This window comes from Crocuta crocuta, unplaced genomic scaffold, assembly GCF_008692635.1.
Source record: "Crocuta crocuta isolate KB4526 unplaced genomic scaffold, BGI_CrCroc_1.0 scaffold36, whole genome shotgun sequence".
Taxonomy (NCBI): domain Eukaryota; kingdom Metazoa; phylum Chordata; class Mammalia; order Carnivora; family Hyaenidae; genus Crocuta; species Crocuta crocuta.
The window spans coordinates 4,782,606-4,799,865 of NW_027532203.1; the positions used below are offsets into that span (position 1 = coordinate 4,782,606).

Below are 17,260 nucleotides of genomic sequence, written 5' to 3' on the forward strand. Positions count from 1 at the left end.
GTGCAAGCATCGTTCGCATCAGACCTTAGAGAGTCAAAGATGTGGACTACAATCTGTGACCTCCTGTTACCACCACAAGAATCGAAAATACATAGTTCTCAAGGGTTAAACAGAACAGAAAAACAGAGTAAAACCACCCTACAGCAAGAAAGGAAAGAAAAGGAAGGTAACACAGAAAAGGTGGGACAAATAACAAACAAACTGCCAGTAAAATGGCAGAATTCTAGGCAAATGTCTCAGTAATTAAAGTAAATGTGACAGTGCATTAAAAATGTACAGGGGCACCTGGGTGGCTCAGTTGGTTAGGCGTCTGACTTCAGCTCAGGTCACGATCTCACGGTTTGTGAGTTCAAGCCCCGCATCGGGCTCTGTGCTCATAGCTCAGAGCCTAGAGCCTGCTTCAGAATCTGTATCTCCTCCTCCCTCTGCCCTTCTCCCCCTTTCATGCTCTGTCTCTCTCTCTCAAAAATAAATAAATATTTAAAAAACATTTTTTTTAATGTACAAAGACATTATGTTTTAGGAATGAGATACATACTTCACCAGGGGACTCTTCCCGGTGTGCTTCTTGTGGATTATGGTGTGCTGTAACGCATCTGCAGTAGAGGAAGACACAATTCATTACACCCAGTGCTGCTGCCAAAAATCCAAAAGGGTGATGCAACCAATTCATGTGACAGGGACAGTGTCACCAGACTGTGCAGAACGCTTCTAAGCATTTTTCACAGAAAACTCCGTAGTAAAGGGGCAATTTTTGAAAGACACACTAAACTCATGAACTTCCTTCAACATCCTCTCCCATGTGTCCCACCTGAGAGCAAACGGGCTTTGTCCAAAACTATGCAAGTCAGCTCTGAGCAAGCCACTGTAAAACCACAACCTTCCATGTTAGGCAATTTGTTTAACCATTTAAAACATGAAGGGTCTCAAATTCAAAAACGCCTGCCTCTTAATATAAGAAACACGCATACCCAGCTCCCAGATCGCTCTACAAAGCTTGAACAACATGGTCTGAACTGCGAGGGATACACAGATTTTTCTTCCCCAATAAGTCAGTATTGCAAACCTATTTTCCCTTCCTTATGATTTTCTCAACATTTCCTTTTCTCTAGCTTACTTTATTCTAAGAATACAGTATCATAATACATCTAAAACACAAACTATGTGCCAACTGACTGTTTACATGTTTGGTAAGGCTTCTGATCAAACAGCAAACTAGTAAAAGTTTTGGGGGAGTCAGATTTTCTACTACAAGGCGGCTGGCACCCCTAACCTCTCTGTTGTTCAAGGGTCAACTATATTTGCCTCTTGAAACAAAATATATCACAGAAACAACTGAAGGCCTTTCTCCATTCCATTCAACTTCCTCCCTCTATAGAGATAAACCAGTTGAAATATTCTAGTGCGTGTTTTTATGAAGCACCGGGGTCAGACCTAGGTATTTGCTATTTCACACAAAGCTATTGTGAGGACTTCAGTCTCCGTCCCCTGAACACATGGACAATTTTCACAGCTGCGGAACTGCTGGGCAGTAGCATAAAATTAATTACTTCCAACCTCACTGCACAGTGTCAAATTTCTGTCCAAACGAGTTGTACCAATTTATATTCCCATCCGCAGCAGATCAGAGCTCCCGTTACTTCATACCACTGGTAATGTCAGACTTGAAAATGTTTTGCCAATCTGGTAAGTGTGAAAGGATTATCTCGCCATTTTTACAGTGTGCATTGTTCAGACTACTTGTGAGGCTAAACACTATTTAACAGTCATTCACATTTCTTCTTCTGTGAATTAGCTATCTTTATCTTTTGTCCTTATTGTCAATTAGACTGATGCTCTCACTGAGTTTTTGGAAGCATATTTCTATCGTCTGGATACAGTCTTTCTTCAACTGTGAATATCCTGTAAATATCTTCTAACTGCCTGTTTTTTGGTTACAAGTTCCGTCCTAATTTAGAACAGAAAGATCTCCATCCACCACAGTCATGCTCGGCTTTGTCAAGAAAGCCTTCTCGTCCCCAACTATTAACATTTAAAAGTTCTACTTTACATTTTATATGCACTACATTAAGTTTAGATGTACGTTTCTTTTGTTATTTACTTGAAATTTTTGTGCATGATACAACTAGGGATCTAATTATATATTTTTTTCCAATTGGAAAGCCAGCCAACACCATTTATTGAATAGTCTATTTTTCCCTCATTTATTTATAATGCCACCTGTCACATTCCAAGCTCCCATATGTCTGTTTCTCCATCCCTGTGCCTATATCAGGCAGAATGACTTATTCCAGTGAATCCACACTTACCTTCTTCTTGACTTGAAGCTTCTGAGCTGTCTTCCTTTAAGTGTTCTAATATTTTAGAAGTCTTCAGAGAGGACTGTAAGTTATCTGCAGGAAGTATTCAATACCATTAACTTTTTAGAAAAAAGGCAATAAAGAAAACCCACAGAAGGATTCTTTCTGTCCCAAGGGGAGAGTGGAGAGTCAGTGGTAAAGAGAACATTTCTACTAGTTAGGACCTTTATTTAGAAAACCAAGGTGACACAGCACAAAACATGGGCCTGGGCGTGGTGACCCTGAATCAGGGAGCCTGCTCTCCCCATGAAAACCATCAGTCTGGAGCAAGCGGCTTCACTCCGCCAGCCCCAGGGGCTCATGTGCTCTGTGAGAGGACACACTACGTCGGTGCTTCGCAGACATCGGTGGTGTGGGAAGGCTTTTCAAATTTCTAACATGCTGTGAAGCATTCCTTTTATAAAATACAAGCAGGAATGGCAATGTCCAATGGCTACAAAGCCTCTCAAGTTTCTACCGTGCGTTTCTATTCTACTACAGAGCAGTGGCCCACGGGGCACTTTCCAAACGCCTGGGACTAGTCCTCAGGTAAGATGCAGGAGATTGGGGTTCCAGACTGCGATACAGTGAAGTCATTTAGGAGTTAACATTTGTCTTCTCAATTGTTAGGACATAGAATACTACGGTCTATACCTGGAGAAAAAAGGTAGAGCTGTCATTTTTTTCAAAAAAGTACAAATGAACTTTGACAACAATGTGTTCTCTGGTGAAACATTTTGGACATCCTGACCACATTTTCCACAATCCCAAAACATGTCCTTTAACACATTTTAATTTTGCAACAATTTGAGGTCTTCTAATCTACAACCCCCTGTAGCACCGTGCATGGAATTTAACTACCGTAAAGCTCTGGTGATGAGTTTTCTGTTATTTATATACACACACTCACTTGGGCCAGTTTTCCAGGGTCGCCTGTTAAAAATCTGAATTAAAAGTTTAACGCTGGGTTTTCAGAATTAAACAAACACTATTTATAGATACTCCTTAAAAAGTACTTACATTTGGTTCAAGCAGAAAGAAAGCACTGATTGTTAAATCTATATAGCCCTAAGATGATTAGGACTCCCTTTAAAAAACAACCAGCTACTGCCATTGTTCGGACATAAATTTAACCGTGGAGTCATTCATCTTGCCTCATCAACTAGTCATCAAGAATCTCTCTCTCTCTCTCTCACACACACACACAAGAGAGAGAGAAACTTTAAAAGTTAACCCATGTTATCATATCCAGTCACATTACTTTTTAAAAATTCTTTTCCTTCCACCTCAAAATGAGGAAATATGCATTTTCCTTCCTCTTTAGGTACAAGGAAATAGGACTTTGCTGGTAGCCGAAGGAGAGGTTAAAAAAAAGGAATAGCCACTTGCCATAATGGCTGGGCTTATAGTTAGCACATGCTCCTAATGCACACATCAATGTTCCTGGCAAAACCGTTGCCTAAAAAGGCAGTTGAGACAGATGTGCGTAGAAGTACACACAAGGCCGACTGTAATGAAGGATGAAACATGAGGGCAAAAGCAACCTACAGGAACAGAAGGAAAAAAAATGGGGAAAAATCTTCAGGAGGTAGTATTTCAGTTGGGTCTTAAAACAGGTGTGATTTTAACAGGCTGTGCCAAAAGGAAGGGTATTTAGAAGTTCAGGTACGGAATGAGCCAAGGCACTGGGACAGGAAATGGCAGGTGTACTGAGTGGATGCCAAGCCTTCAAGCAGCCAGAGCCTGAGAGACTGGCCATGAATCACAAGGAGGCTCAGGGCAGGGCTTGAATTTCAAACCAAACTTTTAAGGTTTTGAAGAGGGGATTAACCACCTGACCCCTGAGGTAATCCTGGGGAAGGTTCAAGCGAGAGGCCAGAGCTGGAGAGACGCGCCAGCCTTGGCGCAGGGTGTGCACGGAAAGCGGCAGCAAGGGAGGCGTCCGTGTCCAGCGTGGCTTGGCCCGTACATGACCGAATGTGAAGAGGGACCATGGAGAGGGTAATGCCCGCGTTACAGTGGGAACGGGGAGGCTGCGGAGGTCACTACGGTGACAGGGGAGCCGGGAGGAAAGGCAGGGTCTACGAGGCTCCACACCCCGCGCCCGGCGGGGCAGCACCTCTGCAGCCTGGACGCCAGGTGTGACGAGGCCCTGGAGGACCCAGTGTGTCCACGAGAGGGAGACAGCTGGCCTTTCCCTGCCATCAGTCTGCTCTGTGACCTGAGCTTTCATACGCTGTTTTCTGTGAAACTGCAGTGTCGATTTCCCCGAAAACTACAGACGTTTCTGGACCGTATGCCCCTATTCCTCCGCCAGCGGCCCCACACAAGGCAGCGCAGGGAGACAGGAACGCTAAGCAAGGACACATCCAGTTTCTAGAGAGGAGAAGGCGCTTACTGAGGCTGTGCAGAGGGTCTGGTGATATGGACTGAAAGAAGCTGTGCACTTTCTGACTCTGTAGAAAAGCTTGGGATGAAGTTGAAAATAGCTGCCTGCACATAAAAGAAAAGAGAGGTGTTAATTTCATGTAATATAAACCCACAAGAGTTTCAGTTTAGACCGTAAGACAAATTTACATGGCAGTTTAATTTAAAAAGTATATTGGGGGCACCTGGGTGGCTAAGTCAGTTAAGTGTCTGAGTCTTGGTTTTGGCTCAGGTTGTGATCTCACGGTTTGTGAGTTCAAGCCCCAAGCCATGCCCTCAGCTGACGGTGCAGAGCCTGCCTGGAATTCTCTCTTCCTCTCTCTGCCTCTCCGCCACTTGCATGTGTGCACGCACTCTCTCAAAGTAAATAAATCAACAACAAAAAATACTGTTTTTCTGAGGAAAAGAATATTATCTTCTAATGTATTTCCCATAGGAAGAAGTGAATAAAAGTTAAACTTATTTGCAAAAATCTGGTAAATGGGCTTATTAATTTTCTATAATCTAGTGGTATGGTTTCACTTCTGGCAGAAAAAAAAGAAGTTATTTCAGCCTTTTGCCCAAGTGGTCCAATAGTCATCTTTCTGCTCAGGTAAGAACTGCGATCCTTTTCCTCTTTCTCACAGGTGTTCCTCTCCATCGCATGGCTGTTCAGGAAGGAGCCTTCCCCACTCTGACCATGAGAGCCCGGGAGGCCGGGGTGCCGGGAGTCCTGGAAACTGGAAGCGGTGTCTGGTCAGTACAAGTGTTCCTACGTCCTAAGGCATGGCCAGCTGATGATTCATTCACTCCGCTGTGTATCCTTTCCATGATTCTAAGCTGTTATCTTTGAAATCAGCTTTCCTCACATTTTATTAGTGTAATTATAAGATTCAAACTCAAGGCTTCTCTACAAAAGGGACCCTGCAATAAGGGATGTAGTTACAGCACAGAAACTAATGGAAAGCTTCCTCAAGGATCTGGGTATCAGCTTGACCACGTAAAAGCTGATTTACTCTAGTTGCTCTGCCTCTAGTTCCTTTAGGTGAGCTGTTAGATTTTGGACTTGCGCTTTTTCTAATCTCTTGAAATAGGCCTGGAGAGCAATGTACTTTCCTCTTAGGACTGCCTTTGCCGCATCCCATAGATTTTGGATTGTTGTGTTTTCATTTTACTCTAAATAAGTTACTTTGCCTGTGAGCTTCACTTTCCTCACAGGAAATACTACCAATTCATCAAGGTTATGACACTCACACAGTACACAGAGCTGTCACTCTGCTCAACATACAAATCCTCGTCCATTCCTTTTGAATACTTTAAATGCTCATTTAAAATTCTTAAATTTCTCCCCAAGGTTCCTGACCTTTCATTCAGATTAAAGTCATTAAATACCTTATCAAAAGATGACCCTTATGGGGGCGCCTGGGTGGCTCAGTAGGTTGGGCAGCTGACTTTGGTTCGGCTCATGATCTCGCGGTTTGTGGGTTTGAGCCCCATGTGGGGCTCTGTGCTGACAGCTCAGAGCCTGGAGTCTGTTTCAGATTCTGTGTCTCCCTCTCTCTCTGACCCTCCCCTGCTTTCTCTCTCTCAGAAATAAAACATTAAAAATTAAAAAAAAAAAAAAAAGATGACCCTTATGGACCCAAAATCACCTTGTATGTCAGGCAAAATTGCTTCTTGGTATGCGAATGTGGAAATATTCAACAGGAAGACAAATGGGAAATGAAGAGATGGAAAAACGAAGGGAGGAGCTGATGTAAATCCCCAGGTGTGCACGCGTTACTTGAGCCTGGGGACTGAAACCTGAGGGCAGTGGGAGAATCATTTACATTTACAAACCAATTGGTCCAAAAACGACAGACACCTTGAATTCAAGGCTAGAATCCCAAGAGACAGCCTGGACAACAACTACCACTCCAAAAACAACCGCATGTCCGCTGTGGGAACACGGGGCTATGCATTTAAGCCACACCGGAGAGAAAGGCACAGGCTTGAAGTCAGAATACAGACCAAAGTCAAGTTGAGCAATGCATAACCACAAGACAGCAATTATACCTATTTTCACCAAACTTGCTATAAGCTAACATATTAAATAAGAAAATCAAGACTATATATGGACATGACAGAAACTGCCCAACCCCAAATGTATATATTTCAGTGGCATATTTTCATTTTCCTAATGTACAGTGTATCTGGAACAGTATTTATGCAGCGTGTCCTGTACCAACCCCATCTCTACTTCTCCTACTCTACTTACTTCCTGTTTCCCATGTACAACTCCCCCTCCCTATATCATTGCTATGTTTCTTCAGTGACATGAATGGTAATCAATCTGATATAAAATTCACAAACTCGCAAACTGAGAACGAGGTGTCCGGACACCCTATTAATGTTACTGGGACCACAAGCTAGCCACACAAATCAAAAAAAATTTTAAGGGAAATCTCAGAAAATAAACCATTTTTAAAAATAAAAATTTTGAAGACGAAAATCTTTCCAAGCAGGATATAAAACGCTGAAACCATTAGAGAAAAGATTGATGAATCTGACTACATAGGAAGTTAAACTGTCCACATGGTCAAGAAATAGCAACAAACAGGGCTCCTTTCTTGAATCAAACAAATAACTCTTATAAATCAGCAAGACCAATAAAAGTGGGGAGGGCTGAAAAAGCCATTTACAGGAAAGTGCAAATACAGACTAAATAGAGACCCAAATACAGACTAAAATGAGAAAATCTTCCTCGGAGACTGGCAAAGATGAGAGACTGAGAGTATATGTCCGCTGAGGTCGTAGATACAAATACACCCATTGCGTCTGGCGTATAGAGTGTTGCTACCTCCTTAGAATTTGGAAACATCACTTATTAAAAAAACGCAAAACTTATGACCAACTTCACTTCTAGAAATTTCTCTTACAGATAAATATATCAGATGTGTTAAGAAACATGGATGGTTGCTGTAATAATGTTTATTGTAGTTTAAAATTTTTAGACTCAAAATGGTCATAAAAATTAATAAGGAGTCAGTCATACACCTGTCATCTTGCCCAGGAGCGAAATCTCTAAAAGTGGCTTCTTCATAGCTTTCCCCCCTGAAAATTTCCAACTTACAGAAAAGTTGCAAACATAGTAAGAAATATATTTCCAAACCGTAAACAGCTCATCTCTGACACCCCAACACTCGGCAAGCCAGGAGCGTTTCCTACACAGACACTCCCCTGTGGTCACATCAGGGTGTTAACATTGATACATGTTACCCTCAATCCTCAGACCCCACTGAAGTTCTGCCAGCTAATCCCCAAGTGGCCTTTTCACCACAAAGGTGCAGCCGCCACCACGGCTCCTTACAGTGTTAAGATGACAGCCCCTGTAGTTTGTGAACGGTCACAACGTGGGTTTGTCTGATGTTTCCTCACCTTTAGATTCACAGCAGGAATATCACAGGGCTGAGGCTGTGTTCTTTTGCTACAGCCTATTGTGTGGTAATTCTGACTGACCCCCTCACTATCAAGTTCAAGTGATGGGATTAAAGTGATCTCTGTCAGGCTTCTCCACTCTAAAGCCACTCTTCCTCCCTTAATGAATAATAAGCATTATTTTGTGGGAAAGGATCTTGGTACTGTAAATATCCTCAAATGTTCAATCTATTCATTAATTATTTATATTAACATGGTTTCCTATTTTATTCAATATTACGGTTTTATTTATTTAGATGTTCGATTTGCGCCAGATCTGACCACGAGGAGCCCCTTCAAGCTGCTTCTGTGTCCTTCTGACCAAACCACTTCCATCTGGGAGCGCTCCCTTGCTTTTGGGCACCACAGGCCCGCCTCGTACTTCTGCCCGGGCCATGCAGTCAGCTCTGCCTCCCAGGAGCCCTCGCCGTGCCTAGTGGAGAACGCGGTTACAGTCAAGCTCTGAATGTCAGGGATCCCCACCGCTACAGGCTGGGGCTGCTTCCAGACCCTTTCTTTCTTTCCTTTCTTCTTCTTTTTATATGTTTGTTTACTCTGACAGAGAGAGAGAGAGTCAGTGAGCGCAAATGAGTTGGGGAGGGGCAGAGAGAGGGAGAGAGACAATCCCAAGCAGGCTCCACACTGTCAGCTCACACCGACACGGGGTTTGAACCCACAAACAGGGAGAACATGACCTGAGCCAGATGCTCAACCAGTGAGCCACGCAGGTGCTCCCAGACTCTTTCATGAAGAGCCAGGGAACATAGGTGTACACACACACCCATATTGAGTTCTGTATCTTCCTGCACGTACCCTGAATAATGAGTGTGCACCAATATCTTCAATTCCAGCCAGACACTCCAGGGTCCGTTCTGGTTTTCTTCTTTTCCATAGTGTAACTCCTTTCTCCAACACAGAGAGACCTGGTCCTCACTATTCTTGATATACTGACTAATTAGGCCAATCCCTGCAGTAATGTGTCCCCACTGCTGCCCTGGCCGCCTCCCGTGCAGGCGCCCCCGACGCCAGCTGAGCCCCCACGCTCTGCCAGCCGCCTCGCAGGGGGGCCAGCCTCCCAGCACCATGCCCGGGTCCTCCCACTTGGGTCCCTCTTCTAGTCCACCAGGACGTATGCTCCAGAACCGCTGCTGCCGCCTGCCTCGCTCTGTTCCACTGAGTGGCTTTAGGACTTTTGTGTTCAGGAGGAGCAGGGAGAAAAAAGGACAGGAATTGATGATCACTCTTTAAAAGTCACAGTCCTACAAAGAACCTAGACACTGGTACCCCTGAGAGCGGAACCACAGTTTAGCACACCTCCCGGAGCACACATGTATCAGGTTTTAACATAATGGTTTAAGCTGAATAATAAACATCTGAGAACATGGAAGAGTATTTCAGGAATAGTACCAGGGGGAGGAAAACCAGATCTATCAGCTACGAACAAACTATAAAAGTTCTAATAATTAAAAAGTGATTCCGGAACAAGAATGAGATTGTTGGAAGGAAAAATCCAGGAACAGTTTACATACCTAAGAACGTAGGAAATCAGTAATATAGGAAGGAATCAATTCACTATCTGGATAGAAAAATAGATTTAGATCCTGACTTCACTTGGTATAATAAATCCAAAACGATGAAAGGAACAATAAAATAGCAGAAACTATCATATACACAAAAAGTACATTGATAGTGTTTCAAAAGATGGATAGCTTCAAGCGTTTTTAAGTGAGTGAATATATGTGGCCCAAACTCAAAGGTTATCAAGTGACCAGCCAGTGTCATTCCTACTCCCAGAGCCCCTCTTCTTCCCTAGATGCAAGCTGCTCCGCTATTTTATTGCGTATTTTTTCAGAGATAATCTTGGCACACAAGTATGAACATATCCTTTAAAATGGTGACATCCTATTAACCGTTCTCACCCTGCTCTTGCTCTCCATTGCTCTTTTTCAATGAGGCCACATGGTATTCTAGTGAATGGATGTCCCGTGAGTTAACCAAGTCTCCATCAACATCTAGCTGTTTCTAGTCTTTTCTAGTCAAAAAATACAGCAGTAAACATCCTGAAACACTCATCTTTGCATACAGTGGGAATATACTTGTACAACAAACTCCTAGAAGTGGAAGTGGTCAAAGGTTATCTTCACTTAAGTTGTGATATCGCCAAACAGCTTTCCAGACATTTTACTGGTTTACGTAAATGGCCAAGAGTACCTGCCAAACTTCTGGATCTCTGCGTATTCAACAGGTTAAACAGAAGCTCACAGGAGGTGAAAATCTGTACTCTTAAAACTGTAAGACACTGAGATGACACAAATAAATGGGAAGACAGTCCATGTTTATGGACTAGAAGAATTAATATTGTTAAAATGTCCATACTACAGATTCAATGCAATTCCATATCCAATAGTGTTCTTCACAGAAAACAAATCCTACTAAAATTGTGGTATATGGCACCACAAAAATCCCAAACAGCCTAGGCAAACTTAAGGAAGAAGAACAAAGCTAGAAGTATCACAATCCCAGATTTCAAGCTATATTACAAAGCTACAGTAATCAAAACAGTATGGTACTGGCACAAACACACAAAGACCAATGGAGCTGAACAGAGAGCCCAGAAATAAACTCACACCTACTGAATGGGTGAAGAAATCTGCAAATGATATATCCAATAAGGGGCTAATAACCAAAATATATAAAGAACTTCTAGAATTCAACACCAAAAAAAACCTCACAAATAATCTGATTAAAAGTGGGCAGAGGACCTGAGCATATGTTTTCCAAAGTAAACATATTGATAGCCAACAGACACATGAAAAGATGTTCAACATCACTAATTATCAGGGAAATGCAAATCAAAACCAAGGATATCATCCTATGCCAGTCAGAATGTCTAGTATCAAAAAGACCAGAATAACGAGTATTAATGAGAATGTGGAGAAAAGGGAACCCTTATGCACTGTTGGTGGGAATGTAAATTGGTACAGCCACTATGGAAAACAATATGGAGGTGTCTTAAAAGATTAAAAATAGAAAGATCATACAATCCAGTAATACCACTTTTGGCTATTTAGCCAGAGAAAATGAAAACACTAATTTGAAGAGATACATGCACCCCTGTATTTCCAGCAGACATGGAAGCAACCCAAGTGTCCCTCAACAGATGAATAAAGGCGATGTGGTGTACACAACGGAATAGGGCTCAGCCATTAAAAAAGAATGCCATCTTGCCATTTGGGACAACATGGATGCACCTAGGCTTATTATATTAAGTGAAATAAGCCCGAAAAAGACAAATACCATATAATTTCACTTCTATGTGGAATCTAAAAAACAAATGAACAAATCAACAGAAACAGGCTCTAATACAACCTTGTGGTTGCCAAGGAGAGGGGGAGTAGAGGGAAGGAGGAAATAGGCAAAGGGGACTAAGACGTACAAACTTCCAGTTACAAAATAAAAAAGTCATGGGATAAAAAGCACAGCACAGAGGCTATAGCCAATAATATTGTAATGACTTTGTATGTTGACAGACGGTAGCTACACACTTTATGGTAAGCGTGCTGCATTATACATAATTGTCAAATCACTATCACATACCTGAAACTAACATAATATAGTATGTCAACTAGATACTTCAATTAAGACTAAATTTAGAAATTTATTTTTAATTTTAATGTTTGTTTATTGTTGAGAGAGCGCACAAGCAAGGGAGGGGCTGAGAGGAGACACAGAATCTGAAGCAGGCTCTAGGCATGGGGCTGTCAGCACAGAGCCCCCACCACAGGGCTCGACCCCACTGGCTGCGAAATCATGACCTGAACCAAAACTGGAATCTCAACCAGCTGAGCCACTCAGGTGCCCCTCAATTCAGAAAACTTTTAAACTTAAAATTTTAAAAACGTAGTAGCCACCTAAAAACTTAAAACTCAAGGTTTTAATTTATATTTCTGATCATGAGCTTTTCATTATTTTCAAACGATGCCTAAAATTCCAGTTTCTCTGTACTATTTATTCATATATGCTCCCATTTTTTTTTCCCCCCCTGCTTTGGACTATTAGTTTTCATTACCTTATTGATTTTTAGGGTTTTTTTTCTTAATAGGAAAGAAGTTATGACAAGTATTTTTTTCCCTGAATTTGAGGTTTGTCTTCACTTTTATAGTATATTTTCTTCTTTAAACTATGTAGAAATTTGATTTTTTAATACATTTCCATTTTTAATGGTTTCTAGGTATTGTGTGATACTTAGTAAAGAATCTTCATACACATAAATGTCATGTTTCCTTCCTTGTGTTTTAATCCCTGAGCTAGAGTTAACGTTGATGTAACGAATAGCATATAGTTCCAGCTTCACTTTTCCGCCATGTCTACAGAGATGTGCCTAACATTTAGCAAACAGTCTACGAATGACTTTCTATTAGTGAACAGATAAACAGAAACAAAGAAACAAAGACGGACAGACCTAACGTAGTATTTTAAACTTCATTTAAAAAATCATCACTGGGACACCTGGGTGGCTCAGTCAGTTAAGTGTCCGAATTTGGCTCAGGTCATGATCTCAGTTTGTGAGTTCCAGCCCTGTGTTGGGCTCTGTGCTGACAGCTTGGAGCCTGGAGCCTGCTTCAGATTATGAGTCTCCCTCTCTCTCTCTGCCCCTCCCCCACTCATGCTCACTCTCTCAAAAGTAAACAAACATTAAAAAAAACTTTCATCACTAACTGGGTGCCCGAGTGGCTGGCTCAGTCAGGTAAGCATCCATCCGACTCTTGACTTCAGCTCAGGTCATGATCTTATAGTTCGTGAGTCTGAGCCCCACATCGGGCCTGCACTGCCAGTGTGGAGCCTGCTTGGGGTTCTGTCTCCGCCTCTCTCTGTCCCTCCCCTGCTTGCGCTCTCTCTCTCTCAAAATAATTTTTTAAAAACTCACTACCTGAAAAATACTATAAGTTACTAAAAGACAAGTTGTTAAAAATCTAAAACTCACAAAGATATATTGATAAAGGCCAGCTGGTCTTACAAAACATAAAAGGTTATAAAAATCTAAACTTACAAAAAAAAGATACTGAATTTCACTAAGGAAATGAAAATTAAACCAATGTCAAATTAGCAAATACATATTTTTTAATATTTACTTACTTCTCTCTCTGAGAGAAAGAAGAGCATGAGTGGGGGAGAGGCAGAGAGAGAGGGAGTCACAGATTCTGAAGCAGGCTTCAGGCTCAGAGCCTGATGTGGGGCTCGAACTCACAGACTGTAAGATCATGACCTGAGCCAAAGTTAGATGCTTAACCAACTGAGCCACCCAGGTGCCCTAGCAAATATTTTTTAAGTCATATTCAAAGCTAATTAGGCTGTGATAAACAAGGGAGTTCAAACACAGAATATGTACTGCTACGCATGTAACTTTTTCATAAAAAAATAATAATGTATATGTTATCAGGGATCCTAAAAAAGGATCCTACTCTTTAAATCAGTCAATCAATTTCAAAAAAAAAATCTCTCTTCAGTAATTACTCATAAATCTGGAAAATGATTTAGGCACAAAAATGGTCAAAAGTTTATTTTTAGGAGGGAAAACACCCCCAGAAAATTGTCTTTCATCCCCAAAACAGAGGACTGTACGTACATCCAGATGGGGGAGATATTCCGCAGCCACTAGAAATAATCTTGAAGAATATAAAATACTTATAATTTGAAAGGAAGCATAGGATATATCTAAAACTGCATATCTAATATCATAGGCAAAACAAAAAACAAAAAAGAAAAATAAAAAAGGCCAGTATTAAGGTATCTGAGTAACTGTCATCTTTTCAGTACTCTTCTCTGTTTCCCAAAGGTTCTGCACTGAGCAGCCGTCAGGATGACCGAGAAAGGAAGACCCACACCACCCGGACAGAGGGAGTGTACAGAGCGCTCTGGAACACGCTATGTTACGGTTCACCGCTCGGAACCGGAGCAGCAGGGAGGAGGCCTCGGGCCAGCAGCGGGCAGCCTGGGGCCGGAAGGAAGGCGCGCGCTCTGCGGCCCCCCCAGCCTGCCCGCTCACTGCCTCCTCGGTGCCTCCTCGGTGCGGCTGCCGCACCCCCCACCCCGCCCTCCGAGGGTCGCAGCTGCAGAAGCTCCCCCCGAGCCCCGTCGGAGGCGCTGGCCGGAGCGCTCGCCACCCGGCAAGGCCTGCTCCTCCTCGTGCGCCCCACACGCTGACGGCTCGCGCCTCCGGCACCCACGGGAACCCCAGGGCAGTGCCCAGGCGGGACTCGGGAACACAAACCGGCACCGTCTCCACGTCCCCAGGGACGCACAAGCCCGTGCCTTCTGGGCAGCACGGGAGACCCGGGAAGTCAACCAACTCCTCCTCACCGCCCTCTCCCACCCTCACCCGTCTCAGGGCCGGCAAGCTGTGCCCGCCCGCTGCTGCCCCGGCGCTTTCTCTGAACCTTCCTGCCGCGCCCTCTGACGGGCCCCACAGATCCCGGCTCTTCGGCAAACAGATCTGCACCTCCTTACTGAGACTAAACTCCCGCCAGCCCTGGGGCCTGGCTGTCCTCACGCACCTACCTTCCGGTCGTGTTTCCACACTCGCACTCAGCCTGGCCCCTGCCTGTCTCCCCCACCCGCAGTGTTCCCCGCGGGACTTCAAACCCCACGTGGGCGACCAGCTAACGTTGGAGCTCTTTGCTCTTTGCTTGGCTGCCTTGCCCTAGTCACTTCTTCCATCCTCTCTCTTATTCTAGTCACTTCCACACGCACATCCTAGATCTTGTCACACAATGAACACGCTCTCCTTCCCAGATTCCGGCTTCCCTCCATCGAGGAGCAAACACTCACCCTTCTTCCCAGCCCCACCCCACCCTGAGAAGGCTCACTGGATCCCCCCCCCGTCGGAGCTGGAGGGCCGCTACACTGAACACACACCCATCTGCTCACCTCCGCCTCAGCAGGGCTGCTTCACTGGCAGCCAGAGGGCAGACAGCAAGTCCCACCCCAGCCCGGACTCGAAGCCATACGTGTTCCAGCGCTGCTTTTGCTTATTTTACTTACTAATAACTGTTAAGTTTCCAATAAAACAGCATTTGCTTCCTTGGCCATTACTCCTTAATTTCTCTCTCCTAAAGGGAAGCCCGCAGAGAGGCGAGCACAACAATTACCAACAACTAGAGAGACCACAGCCCAGACCTCTCGCAATCTCTGGGGACTCCTTTACCTCAGAACCCCCCAACCCAGACACTTCACGCTAATTTCAACTAGATTCCGTCTGCCCGCTTCCTTCCTTACCCCCGACGCCTCCTCTCCAGCTGTGCCTCACTCTACCGTCAGACTCCCCGATCTCCACTCTGTGAACGTGCCCTTTGTTAAAACCCTCACTCTTCCCTAAGTTCCCCTGCCTCACCTGCCCTTTCATCGCATCCAAGAACATCCTTATCCAACCACATGCTTTCCTAACACTTGAACCTGAACTGCTGGCAAGATGTTTTAAAAATCCACACGGCAGGACAGACCGATACCACGATCACTTACTGCTACTCAGTGGGCTCCAAGCCCGGCCGCCTTATGGGGTTCACTTTATCGGGTTGTTCCTCACACCCCCACACAACCACCGTTTAAGTCGCTCCTGCTCTCCCCCGCCCCCCGCACTCCCCCCTACCATATATCCACTCTTAAGCAGATTCTTACTTTAGGAAAAAAAAATACAAGCCATCTGGCAAGAGCTCCTTCAACTTCCCATCATGAAACAAGTACATTTACCCACAACCACACCCGTCCTGGCTGCACAGGACCTTGCGCCACCATTGCTGCGCTTGCTAGAGTCTTCACCTCCCCCTCATGACCGGACAGGCGGGGTGCTCTGGGGACCGACCCACCCCCGGGCCTCAGCCAGCGCATACGCACAGCGCCACCGGGCCGAGCCGCCACCATAAGCTTGCTGCCCAGCAGACAGGCAGGAAGTGGTCGTCTCCCTTCACTTTCCAACCTGTCAGCCTGATCTTCCGTACCTGACAACTTAAAACAAAAAACATCTGCCGAGCTGAGCACTTGGACAAGGAACCCTTTCAATAAATATTTTATGGAGAAAACAGGAGGTTCCCTGTATGTCTGCAGATTTTAGAAGCAATTGTTCCTGATATCAGAGAGCCGACGAGTCCAATGATAAAAGTAATTAGCTTGAGATTTCCTGCTGTTTTTCTAGACCTAAATAACACATGGATAAAAAGTCCATTTTAAAAAGTACTCCACAGAAAAAAATCTCTTGTCCTCTCCCTTACACTCCATTCTAAGTCCTCCGCTGCCCATGAGCCTGTCTGTGACGCTGTGGTGACAGCATCAGGTAAACTTGTTACCTTAGGATGGGCTCTAGGTCAGGATGTCGCCGTTCTTCCCTTTTCAATGAACCCTGATTCAGGGCTCTTAAGATGGTCTTGTCAAAATTCTCCGAAGACACTTCCTTTGGGAGCTAGAAAAGAAAAAGGGCAAGGCCAAGGTTAAGTTTCTCACTTACTGCTAAGTATGTCACAAACCAGAGACATAAAGGGAAGACTAGTATCTCTCGCTCAGAGAGCAATCATCCCAAAGTAGCTCCTCTCTAAATCTCTGTGACATAGGCCCCATACTGAAGCAGCATAGACCTTTCTACTAGGAAACGGTCTTCTGCCTTCTGGGCGCACGTCAGGGATCTGTGGATAACCTGTGTGCAGAATAACCCTGGCAGCTTTCAGTGTGCTTCTGGGACACGCCTGCATGCCCCTCACATTCTAAGCTCCACATGCCACACAAAAATAACACCCACACCAAGGTTCTTTAGTTAAATGGAACATTCTGCATAGAGTAGCTACAATTATTTTAGTCTTCAAATAGTATTCTGTGAAGTGTTATCCTTGCATTTACAGTTATCACCTTAGTGCCTCCTATTTCACATCTGAATCCCAGGCAACGTCAGACCACCAGTGCTATGCACCAAATAAAGAAGTGGGTGTGAAAGACGGGGTGAAAACTCTCAATCCTACTTATATAAAAAGCACTAACTGAAGGGATAGTAACCTTTCCCTCAACATGATGAAGGT

The 17,260-nt window shown here is 44.1% G+C and overlaps 1 protein-coding gene across 1 annotated transcript in view; it reads right to left on the bottom strand.

Annotated features, from left to right (window-relative positions):
- The window catches only part of ZCCHC2 (zinc finger CCHC-type containing 2), a 59,172-nt gene that overhangs the window by 18,381 nt on the left and 23,531 nt on the right, over window positions 1-17,260 (bottom strand). The window contains exons 5-8 of the mRNA XM_077777574.1: window positions 16,541-16,653; window positions 4,738-4,832; window positions 2,310-2,393; window positions 539-596 (exon numbers count right to left, since the gene is read on the bottom strand). Coding sequence (XP_077633700.1) covers window positions 539-596; window positions 2,310-2,393; window positions 4,738-4,832; window positions 16,541-16,653 — 350 coding nt within the window. The remainder of the gene's footprint in view (window positions 1-538; window positions 597-2,309; window positions 2,394-4,737; window positions 4,833-16,540; window positions 16,654-17,260) is intronic.